Source organism: Gymnogyps californianus, chromosome 2 (assembly GCF_018139145.2).
Source record: "Gymnogyps californianus isolate 813 chromosome 2, ASM1813914v2, whole genome shotgun sequence".
NCBI lineage: Eukaryota > Metazoa > Chordata > Aves > Accipitriformes > Cathartidae > Gymnogyps > Gymnogyps californianus.
The window spans coordinates 103,944,288-103,959,360 of NC_059472.1; the positions used below are offsets into that span (position 1 = coordinate 103,944,288).

At 41.0% G+C, this 15,073-nt stretch overlaps 1 protein-coding gene across 4 annotated transcripts in view; it reads right to left on the minus strand.

The window, feature by feature from the left end:
• The window catches only part of RECK (reversion inducing cysteine rich protein with kazal motifs), a 65,241-nt gene extending 57,881 nt beyond the window's left edge, over positions 1-7,360 (minus strand). For 2 of the 4 annotated variants that reach the window (XM_050892153.1, XM_050892152.1), the window contains exons 1-2: positions 7,282-7,360; positions 3,249-3,307 (exon numbers count right to left, since the gene is read on the minus strand). In XM_050892153.1, coding sequence (XP_050748110.1) covers positions 3,249-3,307; positions 7,282-7,360 — 138 coding nt within the window. Of the gene's footprint in view, positions 1-2,215; positions 2,250-3,248; positions 3,308-7,281 lie in introns of those variants that run through there. The other 2 variants (XM_050892154.1, XM_050892155.1) reach the window with 2 other exon arrangements.
• Between the last annotated feature and the right edge of the window lie 7,713 nt (positions 7,361-15,073).

The following is a 15,073-nucleotide window of genomic DNA, read 5'->3' on the forward strand; positions in this document are numbered from 1 at the left end:
GAGGAGGATCTGGATAGAGATCTCTGGAGTGGTACAGAGATGAATGCTGCCAGGAACCTTATCATTGCGAAACTTCCCAGAAATAAACTTAGGAAAAAAATGTCAATTAAAGAAAGACAGACCCACTTATTCCTTGCTACAGTATCTGACAGACTTAATCAAACAATCACAAAAAGGAGATGATACTAAAACTAAGCTTGGAATAATAGTCACTAAGAATGCAAAATAATTAGATATTTGAATCATGCTAGTTGACAAACAAATCTGTAAGCCAAGTTTTCTTTTTCAAAGGGCTCACTTAAAGTAGCTGAATTACTAGTTAGCAGAATTCCCTACTCTTAATCAAGCCTTTTTCCTTAACTGGCAGGATCAAGGAGAACACCACCGGGTCTCCTGTGCCCTTCACTCTAGCCCCTGGGCTGTAGTTACCTTTTACCCATGCAAGGCCTCCCTCAATACTATCACTGGTGTCCATGTAGATGAGCAGCCAACGGATAGTAGTCTGAGGGTCAAAAAACCTTGCAATTTCTGCAACACCCTAGATCTGAGCCCCTAAAAACCAAACCACCTTAGACAGCAAGTCTCATCTGCAGATGAGTGCCTCCATCCCCTGCAGAAGTGAGTCCTTCTTCTGGTGGCACTGTTTACAACTAGTTGATTAGGCCAAGATGGCTCCCTGATGGAGCTTGTTCCTCCTCACCTGTTCTAAGGCCCTAAATCTATTCTGTAAGCGCATATCCAAAGACAGGCCAAGAAACTTCTTCCTGCTGTCAGGAGTCACAGACTTTCAGTCTCCACTAAGCATAGCCTCTGGCCATCCTTCTTTCCATGCAATGCATAGTTCAGGCTATTGTCCTTGCAGGTTCTCCACAAAGAGCTTGTCTAGCTCCCATTTACACTGAGGCAATGCTTCTATCCTCAGCTTACTTATCTGACAGTTCAGGAAGCTGACCAGAGCATGACTCCCACAGTTTAAGTGCCACTGACTCAAGGAGAGACACCATCCTTTCCCTGCAGCCCAAGACTTGGATGGACACACTCTTCCTCAAGAGCTCCCTCTGGGTCAAGACCTCCAAAATGTCATGAGTGGTTGGCCCAGGCAGTGCCAGAGACTGTCCTGCTGGACATAACAGATGCACACAGCCTCACGCAGTACATCTGCACCTCCTGCTGTCCCTCTCCACAAGAATTGGCTGTGTTAAGGCCCAAATGCCTGTCTGTGCACCCTGGTCACTGGCATTCCCTAAGCATTAGTTAAATAGAAACATGGGGCACAAGCCTGCTCTCTTTCCCTGCCGTCCCTGGCAAGCAACTTCAATGTTTTATGGCTCAAACTACCAAGTCTTGGAGGAAAACTTTTTTTTTAATTGTTAAATTATCATGTCAGGATGGTACAGTGTGGTGCTACAGACAAGGCAACAAGTGCATGGCAAGTATTTTAGAAAAGGTGTTTGGAAAGACAGAAAAAGGCAAATCATTGAGCCAACTCTGTTCCCTTACTGCCACCCCCCCTGTATGTAAACCTTCATCCTACAAATTTAGTTTAAGACAAGCGGTAAGTATCAAATAATACATTCCAAAATGGATTCAACACAGACAAAGCATTTGAATCATGCTGCATAAAATGGTTAAGTTACAGAACATGAAAATCGGTAGAAAAATAGTAGACAGCCCCTTCAGCTAGTTTGTTGGCCTGTATCAAAGGATCATTCAGGAAATGATGCTACCAGCCTGATGTGAGGTAACTAAGACAGCTCCTTATAGAACAATTTGAGGGGTGCCAGTCTTGCTTTAGACTTGTTCTAGACCTCTCACCACAAAGACTCTGAATATGCTGATCATCTGAGTAGAGAGAGATCATCCAGATGAGGCAAGATCAGAGTATCTTACAAAAACCACAGAAAACTCTACACAATAATTAGAACCACTGCTTCTAACAGAATGGGATGAAATTTGACAGTAAAAAGCTCAAGGCCTTTCATGAAGAGCTAACAGGAATTCACATGATAAACCGGGAACTTCAAACCAATGGAACAGAAGAAAGAATGGGACAGATTATTCCAAATGCCCTCTCAATGCAGCTACTAAACCTGCCAATTAAATTTGTTTATATACAGGAATGGACAACTTTCTCTTACTTACACACAATTTTTACACAATTTTTAAGACTGAGTGCTATACTTTTGTTTATAATACCATATACAGTTTCGCTTACCTGTATTCAAAGAGATAAACTTATGCTGGAAGGGCTGCAAGAATAATTATAGGAATTGAGAGAATATCTTATGCAAAGAGACTGTAAGAATTTTCCTTGTTTGGCCTAACAATAGGAAAGCTGAAAGTGGATTTGCTTGCATTCTATAAATATATCAGGACGGGAAAAGTCCAATTTAAACTAAAAGTTATGTTAGTACAATCACAGATAAATATAAACTTAATCATAACCAGGTTTAGTGCTTGAATAGCCCCAAAGCGGGTAATGAAGACAAGAAAAGGGGGCAGGTATGATGTAAGGACACAATTTTAATATAAAAATTATGTATATGTGTATGCATGCTTTACTGATGTAAGATTTTTATGTATATAAATTTATATAAATACACACACACAAAGCTGTACAACATACTATCCAAAGGTACAAATCTAAACATAAGTTGTGGAAAAATATTTTCCACGCTTGAATTTAGCACAAACAGCTCTTTGTTATTACCTTATGAACAGAGTAAGTAAGCAGATTTTTTCTGAATTCACAAAGCCTTATATCATAATGAGTATCTCAGATGCTTAGCTAAGAAACAAGAACTGGCAGGAAGAAAGAACAGTACCAACATCTTGTTCTTCATTTTAAATTCCCAAAAACTTGGAAACACAAAAGTCATCTTGTTCTTCATTTTAAATTCCCAAGAACTTGGGACAAGTTCCCAAGAACACAAGATCCAGAAATTGGATAAAATGCCTTCACCCTTCCCATTTCCTAACATGCTTATCACTTGACCAAATACTGACCTCAGATTTGTATCTCTATTTCTCCTCAACTGCAGCAGAACCTGTTTTCCACTATGAAAGGAAAGAGGACTACGGTTTTAAACCTTTAAGTTCTCATTTAAATAACTATAATATTACATCTCATGGTTCACACATAGTATTCACATAGAAAATAATTTGCTTATAACCCTAATCTTGCTACATCATTGTCTAAAGGCATGATTTTAACTCTGAGGGATAAACCAAATTTAAAACAAGCTTACCTGTTCACAGACATCACGGCACATTAAGTTGTCCTTTGCATGGTAACAACAAGACAAGCCTATGGAAAAGCAGGGGGAGGGAAAAAGATATTTAAAAGACTCGAAGCACTTAACTATCACTTCTGAACAGAAGCACCCACTTGATGGCCTGTCTGGTCCACAGATGATCAGGAGAAATTTTCCTTACCAGAAGGCAAAAAAGAACATGAGAAATTTTTGTTCCGAAGCTGACGGAGATCCGTTTGAGTCTCACAGAATTACCTCTGAACACTCGCTGCCACCAAAAGCAGATCTCACTCCCCCTCCTTCTGCTTCTAGCCACATTTCTGCTGCTTAACTTGCACTAGCTTGGGACCTGCCAAACTCCTTCATGAGGCAATTCAATTTATTAACCCAGGGGAAATTAAAAAAAAAAAAAAAAAAAGAAAAAAAGTGAACAAAAAACCCACCAAAAAACTCCATAGAGACTATATGCCTTTGTAAACGGAATCATCTCAGAATCTGACAAGTGCAAGAACCAGTTAGGAACAGGTGGAAAAGGAAATCAGAGCAGGAACCCCTTTTCACACAGAGGTGAACACAGCTGCTCATTGAACTCTGGCTTCTTAAAAACTTGGAACAAAACTGTAAATTGTTTCACTAGTGATGGATGATTAAGAGTGGTTTTGCCTGACTAGATGGAAGTCATAGAGCAAACACAGATGTGAACACATCAACATGAAAACAATCAAGAACCGAAGCACTGAGAAGTCATGAAACGCCAAGGTTTAAAGCGGCATTTTTAACGTTACACTTTGTTGTGCCTTGTTCCCCCTACCATCCAAATATTTCCTTCATTCAGAGTTAAGCTTGGCCAACATAAGATGAATTGCACAACTCCTTGATATTGATTTTCATCCTCACTGCCCAGTGTCTGGAACAGTGTATTAGAAAACAGACAGACAGAGGTTTCCTTCAAAGCTTTTACTTCCATGCACATCTGCATGCACAGGACCATTTAATGATTACAGATTTCTGTCCAACTGTATCTGAACTACGTATCACACTGATACAACATAAAAGCAATACTGTACAATGACACCACACATATAAAGTTGTATTTCACAATACCTAGTTACTAAATAGATTTTGACCGAACCAATAAAAAGGATCTTGGGCATGAATTCCGTGATAATTTCACAGCTTACAAGTGTTTTCATCTGAAAGCTTATAGCTGTTACAAGGAGATACCCAATTTAGAAAACAAAAGAATCCACCACCACCAAACCCAAAATTCTCCAATATTGAAATGACATTAAAAAAGAAAAGAAAATTTCAGCTTGAAAATGTCAAGGAACTGGGGGAGGGGGGGAAATCACTGAAAAGGTTGTCTGAAACAGTCAGAATTTAAAATGGCTACTACAGGATTGAGCTATATTTTAATGTAGAAATCTATCATTCCTGAAGAGGAAAGAAGAGAAACCAAAGTAGGACTTGTAACTGGTGAATGTTTTCATTAATAATCAGAAACAACACAGCAAAATGGCTGTCATAAATGAGGACAGCACCAAAATCCTGCTTACAACACGATGAAATGAAAGAATGAAATCGTAAAATTGACTTTAATGTTTTTTGCCAATTTTCTACCACCACAGAAAAGGACTGAGATACGACACACATGGCTTAAAAATCTTTCCAATTTGAGGGCTACACATGGGATCTTGCAGGTCTTCCTGCACTATGTTCAGTAAGCTGATCTGTGCCAAGAATCAACTTCATCATGAGCAGGCTCCACCATGTTCAAACTTCAGTTATTATTTCACTTAACTGAAAAGCTTTGCTTTACATTTTCTTAGCCCTGTTATAAAGCCATGGTATTAGAAATATATAACAACAATAAAAACCATTAACTTTTAAGAACAGATAGTTTTTCTTAAGGCAAGAGTTGCACTTATTTTCAGAAACGTTTCTGAATTTCAGTGCCTATGCAATCGGACTGCAAGCACGTTAACACAGTGCTGGAGAAAACATTAAGGTTCACAATGAAAAGATATCCAGCAAATTAATTGTCATAAGCAAAGAAATCCAACCAAATGTACTTAAACATAGGCTTTACTTACAAACAGAAATACAGGCTACTCAATCACAGTTTTGTTGTTTTGTTTCACTGTAAGTCCCAGAAATTTTTCATTCTATAAATTTTTATTGAGAGTAACTGCTACATTTAAGAGACCCAAGAATTCAGAGTTCCCAGCCTATAAAGAGAATTTACATTGGCTTATGTGACAATGCATATGTTTAACTGCATATGTCACTACGATTTGAGTTCATGAATATCTTAGGCAACATTTTATTAAACACCCCTTCACAGATTATTTAATACTCTGTGGCCTTTTATCCATTAGTTTTCAGTGGCTCTCAACCCTCCTATGATGAACGAACACACACACAGGATAGTACTCCTTCTCAATCACTTCCACTGCTGAGTTTCAACTCTTATCAATTATACCAAACAGTGTAACAATGAAGTAACAATACACTAAACTTCATGGTCGTTTAACTCCTTTTATACAAAATCCTAATCAATTGATGGTATCTTGAATTAGCAGCAAATTAAACTGGCCCAGAATGATCTGTAGTGCTCAAGTCAGAAATGGAAGTTATTAACAATATCCACTCCAAACACAATTCCTCAGTTCTCTTTCCAGTTAACTTCTTTTGAAACGTCTTATAACATCTCTTTCAGTCAGTTCCTTACTTTCTCATTCCCACTCTCTCTAGTTTTACTAAAAAATTTCCAGGTTGCATTTCAAAATTTTATTCATGTCCAACTGTGAAATATCTACACTTCCTTCTTTGATAAGATCTACTATCTCAGCAATATGAGTAGGTTTGTCAGGGAAAGTTGGGCTAGAGTATGTCATATTTCATTCCACTAGCTTTTTACTGCCTTCTTCCTAAACTCGTGCCTCACTAGAAATCAGAACTATGAAACAACAATGAAATGCCCATTAAAGCAGAAGACTGCAATCACTGAGGCATTTAAGTATTACATATTTTCTATTTTCCATTCCTGTGACAGCATTACTAACGTGATCTATTTATTAAAAGCTATTTGCCAATATCTGTGCTTGTGCTGCCTTGTTTTTTCATTACTCTTTTTTGGTCCTGTCAAAAAGTTATCTGCTATCACAACTTTAATGCAGGAAACTATGTTACCACTATCCTTTTCTCTCTTCTCTCTTGCCTTCACTTTTTAAAAAATTCAATACCTTATTCAATACCATTCTTCTTATTGAAAATGTTAGCAAAATCACAAGGCATACAAGCCCTGGAATACAAGGGCTGTTCTGACATTTCGCATGGCAATCCAGAAGTCAGGTTTTACCCATCTGGAGCAACACACCAGGTCTTCTCCATTTCAAACCACAATCTTGGGAATTTACCTATTGCCAGCATGACAGCCGACGACACAAATCCCGGCCCCGAGTGATGTAACCCGGTGGGGTCAAAGAAGAGGTCTATCCCCATCACACTGCCAGGCGGGATGCGGGAAAGACGGCCGTACCCCTGCATCCCACTCCTCGCTACCTCAGCTATTTAAGCCCCCTCTCTCGGGTTGCCGGTCTTCGCACCAGGGTTTCAGAGGGGGTGCTTTTCACGGGGGGCGGGGGGGCGGGCCGGACAAGGGAAGAGGACTGACACCAGGAAGGCGACGCTGCCCCTCCCTGGCAGCGCCCGGCGGGCACCCGGGGAGCCGCCCCCGACCCTCACCTGCTGCGGCCCCGCGCCCAGCGGCCTCCCGCTCCCGCGGGGCAGGTGCGGACGGCAGGCGGGTGCCGGGGTGCCGTCCCTCCTCTCCCCCGGCTCCAGGCAGCCTACCCCCAGCTGCGGCGAGACAGCAGCGACCCACGGCGCCGGGCCGCGTCCCGTTCCCGCGAGCGACGCCACCGCCCCGAGGCTTCGGCACCCCGCGGACGGCCTCGCCCCTGCGCCATGTTGTTGAAGAGGGACCCGCGGAGCCGCCTCCCGCCCTCCGCGGCTCGCTACTCACCGGCCGCCCCAGGGAAGAGCAGCGGAGCCGCCGCCAGGCAGAGCAGGGCCCAGGGCCACCGAGCGGCCGTTACCGCCATGACCCGGTCGCGAACCCGCCGCACGGCTCCGCCTCGCGACCCCCGCCCGCCAGACGGACGGGCTCTGACGCCGGCAGCGCCCCCTCCCCCCGCGCCCGCTCCCAGCCCCGCTCTGCCTCCCGCCGCCCCCATTGGCTGCGGCTCCCCAGCCAGGCCCCGCCCCCGCCGCCTGGCCGCCGCGGACATTCCAGCGGGCGAGAGCCGCCGCCGCGGGGAGCTGCGTCCCGCGCCGCCGGCCGCCCCGCCCCCGGCCCCGCCCCGCCCCGCCCGGCGGGGAAAGGCGGCGGGCAGAAAAGGGCGGGGCCCGCAGCAGGGCCGTGGCCGCCGGTGGCGGAGCGGTGTCTGGCGGCGGTGGCGATGCGCCTGCTGCAGCCACGCTTGCTCCTCTGCGGCCCGGTACCGCAGGGCGGCCGGCCGGGTCCGCCCGGGGCTGGGCTGTCTGCGGGCACCGGTTGTGTGGCGCCTGTGCCGGCCTTCGCCGCCGCCCGCACAGGTAGCCCGCAGCCTCGCCCCCCCTCCCCGGCCCATGGAGCAGCAAGGGCGTGCCCGGAGGGAGGGTTCGGGCGGGTATGGCTTAAAAGGGGGTTAAGGAGAGATGAAACAATATTTAGGAGAAAGTTTTTGTGAAGGAGGCGGAGACCTCCATTGAATTAGTTTATCTATATAATATTTGCATTAGTAATGTATTTCTACATGTTACTTTTAGCATATTGATTGTAAGCCTACTGTATAATGCTGTCTTCTGCTTGAAATTACTTTGTGTATCCAGTGACCGTGTGGGAGAAACGAACTGAACGGCACAAAGCATAGGTTACCCAACGGGAATGACACCTGAGGCTGGGAGGACACCTGCCCAAGTACAGAGATGAGGAGACTGTCATGGCTGCAGCTTGTTGATTCATCATCAGCTCTTGCCGCTGGCTCCAGGTCAAGCTACCAGAAGCGCTCAGGCAGGTATTAAATCACGGTTTGAGCCCGCTGTGCGGCTGGGGATGGCTCATGTCCAGGTTGAAGGTGACAGGCAGGGAAGCTGTCTTGGCCTTCCTGGGGACATTGTACCTTCTCGCTGTCCATGCAGCAGCCGTGCAGTTCCCGTTGTTTGCTTGCGGTGTTGCCTATGATGAGCTTCAGTTTGGGAAGGGAACCTGGAATGCTGTGCTGGGCTGCTACTGCTTTTGCTCTTCTTTAACCTTTCGTTCAAGTTGTGTGGTGTTTGTCGGTTTTCTGTGTCTACACTGCAGGCTGGGTCAGTGGCGAGACCTTCCTATCCCTGGCAGCAGGAAGGCAATCTGACCTGTGGAGATTCAGTCCACAGCGTAGAAAGTTAGAAAAAGAGTCTGTAACTGAAGAAACGTCTGTACAGTAGGGCCACCGCTGCAGTTTCTTTTCCCTGTAGAGATCAAATCATCCCACTTTTTTAGAATTCAAGAGAAATTAAATGTAAGCTATCCAGTGAAGTCAAAGCAAACTGAAGTTACTGCTCATTTCATAGCTAGTGACTATTTTACCTCAAAGTCTGGCCATTCGAAGGTGAATGGATTAGCTTCTGACAGCTCCAGACTTCTTGGATGAGCACCTTAGGATCCCATTATCGGATTTTCTGGCAATAGTAAAACAGGAAAATTTCTAAGAACCCGGAAAATTCAGTGTCCTTCAAACTGCTTACATCCTTTTCCCAATCTATCATCCCAACAAACTCCTTCTCCAAAGACAATCTGACAAGCTACCAATCTATTAATGACTCCATGGTCTTCTTTAGCCTGGAGAATCTGTAAGAACCCAGTGCTCTTTAATTCCAGTATCAAATTCATAAATGGTCCAGAAAAAACCCCAAGGCAATACAGGAGAACACTGATGAGATGAAAAAAGTTTTGTATCGTGTCTATCTGCCTATACACCAGTATAGAGTGATTAAATTGTACTACTTCTTTATGGAGCAAAGCCATAAGAAGTAACAGTACATTTAGTTGTATTTTAATTTGAAGTCTTAACAAATTAAAGTTGTTGCTGTAATTGTGAATTCAAGAAACTGAAAAGTGGCAAATGTAACCTGATTATAAAAAACACTTCTTCACACCAGGACAGAAATGATGCTTATATGTAAGTGGGCTTACATGTCAGTTAAATAGCTGGCCCTTTCCCCCAAAACCCAAGGTTAACTTTTATTAAGTTTCTGCCTGACATCTTGGGACTTAAAATTCATCATGAGCCCACGAGGTGGCAGCAGATCCAAAAGCAAAATTAGCCAGGTGGCCAAATTTGCGGTCTGGTTTAGTTTCTCTGAAAATACAAGGGGCCTGAACTGATTAAATGCATTTTTCCACACTTACGCTAAACGGTTTAATTTGGCTTGATTTTTGGATGAGGGTGAACTGCTGTGCAGTCTGCTTCCCCTGAATGCTATTTATGTGTGAAGTCATTATCAACAGTAATTTACCCTGCAAGCAAACAGCAGAGAAAAGATGCTAATATGTCTGGTAATTTAAAGGCTCTGCATTGTCACTCCAAGTCACTGCTTCAGTTCCAGAAGAAATAACTGAGACCACTGAAAGTATTTCCTTCACTTTAAAGAAGCAACTTTGAAATAATACAAACTTTTAAAATTTTGCTTCCTAGAACAATTAAGTTAAAATTTATACTGTCCTTACTGAAAGCCAAGACACTTGTTCCTTGGGAGTTTGGATGTTGAATCTGCAGATTTTCCAGTTAAACCATGCATATCGGTCTTCTTAAAACAGAACCCATTTAAAATTGATTCCTACCCAATGTTTAACAATGAGAAGTGGAATTTGGGGGCTTGAAATAATTAAATGCCTCAGTGTAAAGCAGTTTGCTACAAGTATACTGACAGCATACTTTAAGTCTGGTGATAAGACAGAAACCCTTCTGCAAATGTATCTTGTTTTTTTGCTGCTCTTGTCAACTGCTAAGGAAAAAGGAATACTTTATATGCTGTATTTATTGTTGCTTAGAATATAATAAAATCTGCTCATTCAGCTACATTTTTTGTATTAGCTAGAATAGTTAGTTCATTATATTTTGTTCTGAGTAGTGTCTGATCCTGCTTCCTTATCCTAAAAATTGCTGAAACGTTAAAAGGTTTGAATGTTACTCCATATTTATGTTGAAGTCTCCCTCAGCAATAGGTGAAGATTCTGATGTAGTCATGGTCTGAATTACTGGTCCAAACATACATTTTTACTAAAAGGGATCTGACCTGATCAGGATCCCCTCAAAGTAAGATGATGCCACGTTTTTCTTAAATCCAGAGAACCATATTGTCAATGTGGCATATCTCTATACATTTCAGTAGAGTACTTTCTAGACTGAAAATATACTGTCCTATATTTGAATTTAACATATTATTATATCTGTTTTGAGATGTACATAACTTCTGTGCACCATAAAAATTGGCTTCCCAACCTTTTAAGATCTTCAAGAACCAATATACACAGCTATCCCTCTCAACACAGTACTTTATCAGACAAAAGGTTGTTTTCATCTTCTATACCTTCTGTTTCTATTTTTATCTCATTACTGGAAGCCAGTAGCATTTTTCTTCTTGGTAATTTCTAAAACGATTGTATTTTAGCTATGAATATTTCAAAAAAATTGCTTTACTGTAATTCTTCGGATATCTTCACCTTACAACTGGAAAGGTACTTACAACATTTGTAGACTTACCCTAATTAGCATTAATTTGTCTAATCTGTGTATCAACAGCTAGATACCTGCATGATAAGCCAGTGCCAGATCTTTAGTGCATGTTGAATAGCTTTCCTGTGCTGAGGCTTGTTCTGTTTCATCTCTCTGTTGGAACTAGGTTGGGCTTTACAGCTACCTCAAATGCGTCTGTGTGTGAACTGGTAGGAATTGTGGGACCAGTTGTAGGACTGTTCCTAACAAGCTGCTAGCTAGTAAGTGAGGCTGTTGCCTGTTTCCTCAGGCCAAGGATGGATTGCCACAACAAAGCCTCTTTCAAAGAGATTTTGTTCTTAAACAAGCAATGCTTTTTGTTCAGGCAAACTTTAGCTACTTTTTTTTCTCCATTAGATCTCAGGCAGCATTTTACAGCTGAATTTCCAAATAATGAATAAGAAAGATTAATTTATTTTCAAATCACTTCACTTTTTTTAAAACCAGAAAACTAGAATTACATTAAAAGGTAAAACACAAATACAAAAGCAAGGTTTGGTGGCTGCTATTACACGTATCAGAAGCAGTGTGCAGTTACATTGATAAAGAAAGTTGTATATAAAGCAACACAGATGTGAAATTAAAGCCAATAAAGATGTACATTAATGCTAAATACAATGTCTGCAATTAATTTTAAGCAAGTTGAACATGTGGTGCCTATTAGAGTTCATAAAATCTTGCCATAGGCAAATAATTAATGTTGCATACATCAAGTCTGGAAGGATAGCCAACTAAAAAGTGATTAAATAAATGTGGAGTATATAATTACCTTCATAGCAAATTGTAATTAAAGAAGTAAATAAGATTTCTGTCATCATCAGTGAGCATAAGTTAAGAAACTATTCTATTGTTTTGGAAAGGAATTTGAAATAGATCTCACATTTGCTGAAAGAGGCAGTTTTGATGTTCATAAAAGGTACCATAAAAAAATCTGGCTCTGCTTTACATTGTGTAACTTTTCTCAACAGAGCAAATGACCTGAAACTAAAGTCACCTGTCAGTCTAAATTTTAAACCCCTGAAATCAGTTATGGGATTAGAGATGTGTCTGCTTCTCTTCGAATGAGAATGCTGAGTGAAGTAAAATATACTTCTTGGTAACAGAGCTTATGAAATAGATAATTTAAAAACAGGCTGTGGACTGATGGAAGCATCAAGACCATTCATTCTCTTTGACATAGAAAAACTGTGTCAGTAAAGCCTAATTACCATGTCCTTCCATGTTAAAGAATGTGATGCTAAAAATAATGCCTAAAAAATGTTACCAAGATACATTTACATTTATGCTATTTGGTCAGATGCTTTTTACTCTCTATGCTTCTTTGTATGCTCTGTAGTCTTTGTACTGTATACTCTCTATAGTGGAGCTATGTATTAATGTAACTGTATCGATTTGCTGCCTTCAACACTACTATATGTAGGCCAGGGTTGCTAGCAAGTGTGTGGAGTACCTTCATGTAAAAGGTGCTCTAATGGGACAGAAGATCATTTCAATTCGATTTCTGGAATAACATTAAGGGATTGATAGAAGAAAAAAGGTTTTTTCAGTTTGAGAAATTGGAAATGAGGGAAACTATACTGGAAGATTCTGGAGTCTGGGGAGCAGAAAATTGATCCCTTTAAAATATGGAAAAAGAGTATTTCAAATGGAATTGTTCAGTCAAATCATTCAACCATCCTAATGATCTAGATCTGAATCTAAACTCAACTGTCTAAATATACAGTCTACCACACCTGTACCATAGTAGAGCTGGGCCATGCTCATGCCAGTTGAAATCCTAACTTCCTGGCGTTGGCTCACCATCCAGGTGGACGAATAACAGCATTTAGCAAGTGATGACACATCTATGTCTTTGAATACAGATAAAATGGATATTCATTCTGCTTTTCAACTCAGGCTTCAGTATCAGCAGTGCATCTGCCAGCATATCATAAGTATGGGTTGGAGATAGAAAAGGATGTGTTGAAGAACATTGAGAATGCCATATGGAAATTCTTCTGTGGATTATCCCACTGAATCATCTAGTTGTGTATAGGATTAGTTACTTCTCCATATGGTGTTTAAGGACCAAATTGCTGCTGAAATATTTTCCAAAGCTTATTTTTATGTTTTGCTGTACTATGGAATTGTGTTAAAAATTACATCATAACCTGCACCTACAGTGCAATATTTTAAAGCACCCAAAGAGCTTTATACATTTTTCTCCATGTTTTAGCAATTATAATACTCTCTCAATTAGTAATCTTCAAAGAACTGTATGTAATTAATTCATTCACTGCTATACATACATTTCTGTATGAGCACAGTCTGCAAGCTTTGCAAAAACGGGTGTGGGCAGTATGAAATCATTTATGCTGCTATTTGACAATTATGCAGTTGCTTGTAGTTTCAAACAGAAAAAAAAATAATGTAGACCGGCAAATAAAAAAGAAAGGGGAAGGCATAAAATTCCATTTTTTGCAACCAGTTTGTGTCACGCTATTTAAATTAGTTTCAGTTAAACTAGCTAAAACTAATCAGTTTTAGCTAAACTAAAATTATTTTATTCTTGCTATTCCATACATTAAGCTAGCAAGTTCTGCCAAGATGACATTATAATTATGTGAATTACAGATCAATGCCTATTCCCATTTGTACCTGTACTTGAGTGACATGAGTGAATTAGGGTAGAACTTTGCTAGTATGCACTAATCCTGAATACTTCTCAAAATACCTTAATAAAAGTGTCAAAAGGTACTTTATTCTAACTTCTGTTACTTTTTGTAATAAAAATATATATGGATAGTTTACCTATTAAGTTTAACAGTGAAGGAAGTTATTAGAGAACTCTGATGTCTTTGCTAGGAAAAGAAAAGCCACAGGCATCTGAGAAGGATGGAGAGAGGGAGTCACGTTTTTTGATGAGAACAAGGACTAGGGCACTGGGAGAAGTCAGCGGGGCTAGCGAGAGCAAGTGCTGCCCGCAGGATCCTCGGGTGCAGTGAGCTGGCTGAGTTTATCCCATGGCCAAGGGCCATGTGCGGCACTGCACAGCCTGCACCTGCTCAGGCATGCTGTGACGTGGGTCACTGGGTCCTCCACGTGCAGTGGTCCTTGCCATCACTACACAGGGACGCGAGGATCAAATGAAACTTCTTCTGTTAGGCAGCTTTAAATAACATACACTATAGCAAAATAACTTGTTAATTTTGGAATCATACACAATAGATCAGAATTCAGATCCTAAAGAATAATTTTAAAGCTCCCCCATCATATATTCAAAAATTCATAGCTAAATTCTTATTGTCTTTGATAACTAAGACTGAAAATAAAAAGAATTACTTTTCCCTTTAAAATGCTCGTATTTACTTTTCTTGGGTACTGAAACTAAACCAGACCTTAAAAATCACTAAGCACTTGATCTCTCTCATAACTGATATCCAAGTGGGTTTTTTATTTATATATATATGTATACACAAAACACAGCAAAATCCAAGTAAAATTTAGTGACCTAAATCAAGACTGAAGATACATAAAACTAACACTGAAATTGGAAAAAAATATATTGACTGCTTGGAAGCATGTAAATATTGTATACACTTTGTGTATACACTTCCTGGGTTCCTTTGGCACCTGCTTCTTCCTAAATCCTCAGCTGTCCTGGTGGATTGCCATCCTCCAAATCTCAGCTCCTCCTGGCGAACAGAGGCAGGATGTGGGTATCAACATCCAAGACAAAAGCTATGAGCCCCTCACCTTTCTGGGTGCCTACACTCTTCTCAGGGAAAGCCTGAGAATAAATAACCTTTCAAAACTGTAATGAAGTCCTACACATAGCATCTTAAAAGGAGAAAGTGAAGAAGTAACTTGGTTTAAAAATGTTCTTACTAGTGCCCAAAAGGTAAATCAAGTAATACTTTAGTGATATCACAACTTAAATGAGTGATGCTCTTTGTGTGTACCTATATACCTTACTTAATTACGTTTTAACTCAGTAAATAGCAAATAAGGAAGACACAATAATGAGATGAAAGCTGG